The following is a 1,691-nucleotide window of genomic DNA, read 5'->3' as shown; positions in this document are numbered from 1 at the left end:
AAAAAAAAAAAAGCCAGAGGGACAGTGTGGCTGGTCCTATCTGCTGTTTCTCAGCAGTTTGCTGGGGACAACAGGGAGGAACCCCTTAGGGGCCAAAAGGCCCAGGGCGGAGTCCCGGTCACTTACCCTGGCTCTGCCTCCTCGAATGTCACCTGGAAGTATTTTCCTAAAGGACTTTGGTACCTTTCTTTTCTCTCTGACAATCATCAAATCACCTAGAGACCCTAAGTTATCTCTCTGTTGGGATTTCTTTTTGGGAAAATTAAGAAGAACTTTTTTTGGAGGAAGACGATGAGTCGGAACCTTGGCTGGTGAATGTGGTGTGGCCTGTATGTTCCTCCCACCTCCATCTGCTCTCCTTCCCCACAGGACAGAGGGCCTGGTAGACACCTTTTCTCAGGGACTGGAGAGGCCGCATGTTGTCAGCAGCAGTGTACTGCAGGGCATCGAGCCACGGTTGAAGGATTTCCACCAGCTCCTGCTCAACCCGCCAAAGGTAAATGGCTAAGAATGGCTGTGATGTGCCTTTGAAGACATCATAGGATTGGATGAATTATGGGGCGAGGACCCGGCAGTTTGTCCCAGACAAGGCAGAGTGCAGAGTGACTGCACTAACTGCCGTGTTCAGACCCCACTTGACAACCACTGGCTAACAACAAAGCACATCTTGAGGAGCCCTATCTCTAAATGTTCATCTCAGCCTCTACAAGGGAGTCATGGTGTTGGGCATTTTGCAGCCTTCCCAGGTGATTGAGCCTGAGGTCACATAGAACTGGCCCAAGTTATGGACACCCAGCCAAGGGACACTCAGCCCCAGTGGGGGCAAGAATCCCGGGGGAGGGCCTTTGCTCAGCTCATTAGCTCTGGGTAATGCTAAGGCCACGTTGAGAAGGGTAATGTGTATGAGGCACCTTTTACTGCCAGTACCCACCTGCCCTATCTAGGCAAGGCCCTGTCACACCCTGCTGCCAACACGATTTATCTTACCAGCCTATTTGTTGTCTGCCTCCCCCACTAGTGTATAAGCTTCACAGACACAGAGATTCTGTTTTTCAGCCTGGAAGATTCAGTTAATGAAAAGGTGGGCTCATTATGCTGAACTGGTGGCAAGGAGACGGGGGTCAGCAATACTTGGATCCAAGCTGATGAGAGTGGCATTCCACCAGCCTCCCAAGAGAGTTCTGGTGTTGATTAACTCAGTGTGCTGAGGCTGGGTCCCCAGAGAGAGCTCCATGGGCATCTGCAGATGATTATGGGGTCTAGCTACCCTCAGACAGTCCCAACAGGCCACCTTTGGCCTACCAGGCTCAGACCAGAGTACCCTAGGCTCCCCTGGGAGCAGTGGGCTGCCCTGGTCACACTGTGAGTGAGGCCTTGAGAGGAGTGGTAAATTTTTTTTTTTTTGGAGACAAAGTCTTACTATGTTGCCCTCATAGAGTGCTGTGGGGTCAAGCTCACAGCAACCTCAAACTCTTGGGCTTAAGAGATTCTCCTGCCTCAGCCTCCCAAGTAGCTGGGAGTACAGGTGCCCGCCATAACACCCAGGTATTTTTTGTTGCAGGTGTCATTGTTGTTTAGCTGGCCCAGGCTGGGTTCAAACCCGCCAGCCTCGGTGCATGTGGCCAGTGCCATAACCAACCACTGTGCTATGGGTGCCAAGACAGAGTGGTAGGTTCTTTTTTTTTTTTTTT

General features: G+C 51.4%; 1 protein-coding gene across 6 annotated transcripts in view; it reads left to right on the top strand.

Annotated features, from left to right (window-relative positions):
- Positions 1-1,691, top strand: part of PPP6R2 (protein phosphatase 6 regulatory subunit 2) — a 73,168-nt gene that overhangs the window by 46,995 nt on the left and 24,482 nt on the right. For all 6 annotated transcript variants that reach the window (XM_023509464.1, XM_012801181.2, XM_023509465.1 and 3 more), the window contains one exon: positions 370-496. In XM_023509464.1, the coding sequence (XP_023365232.1) occupies positions 370-496 (127 nt within the window). The remainder of the gene's footprint in view (positions 1-369; positions 497-1,691) is intronic.

The sequence above is a fragment of the Otolemur garnettii genome, unplaced genomic scaffold (assembly GCF_000181295.1).
Source record: "Otolemur garnettii isolate 467f Iridium unplaced genomic scaffold, OtoGar3 scaffold00007, whole genome shotgun sequence".
NCBI classification, from domain to species: domain Eukaryota; kingdom Metazoa; phylum Chordata; class Mammalia; order Primates; family Galagidae; genus Otolemur; species Otolemur garnettii.
This window is presented reverse-complemented; position numbering and strand designations above follow the sequence as displayed.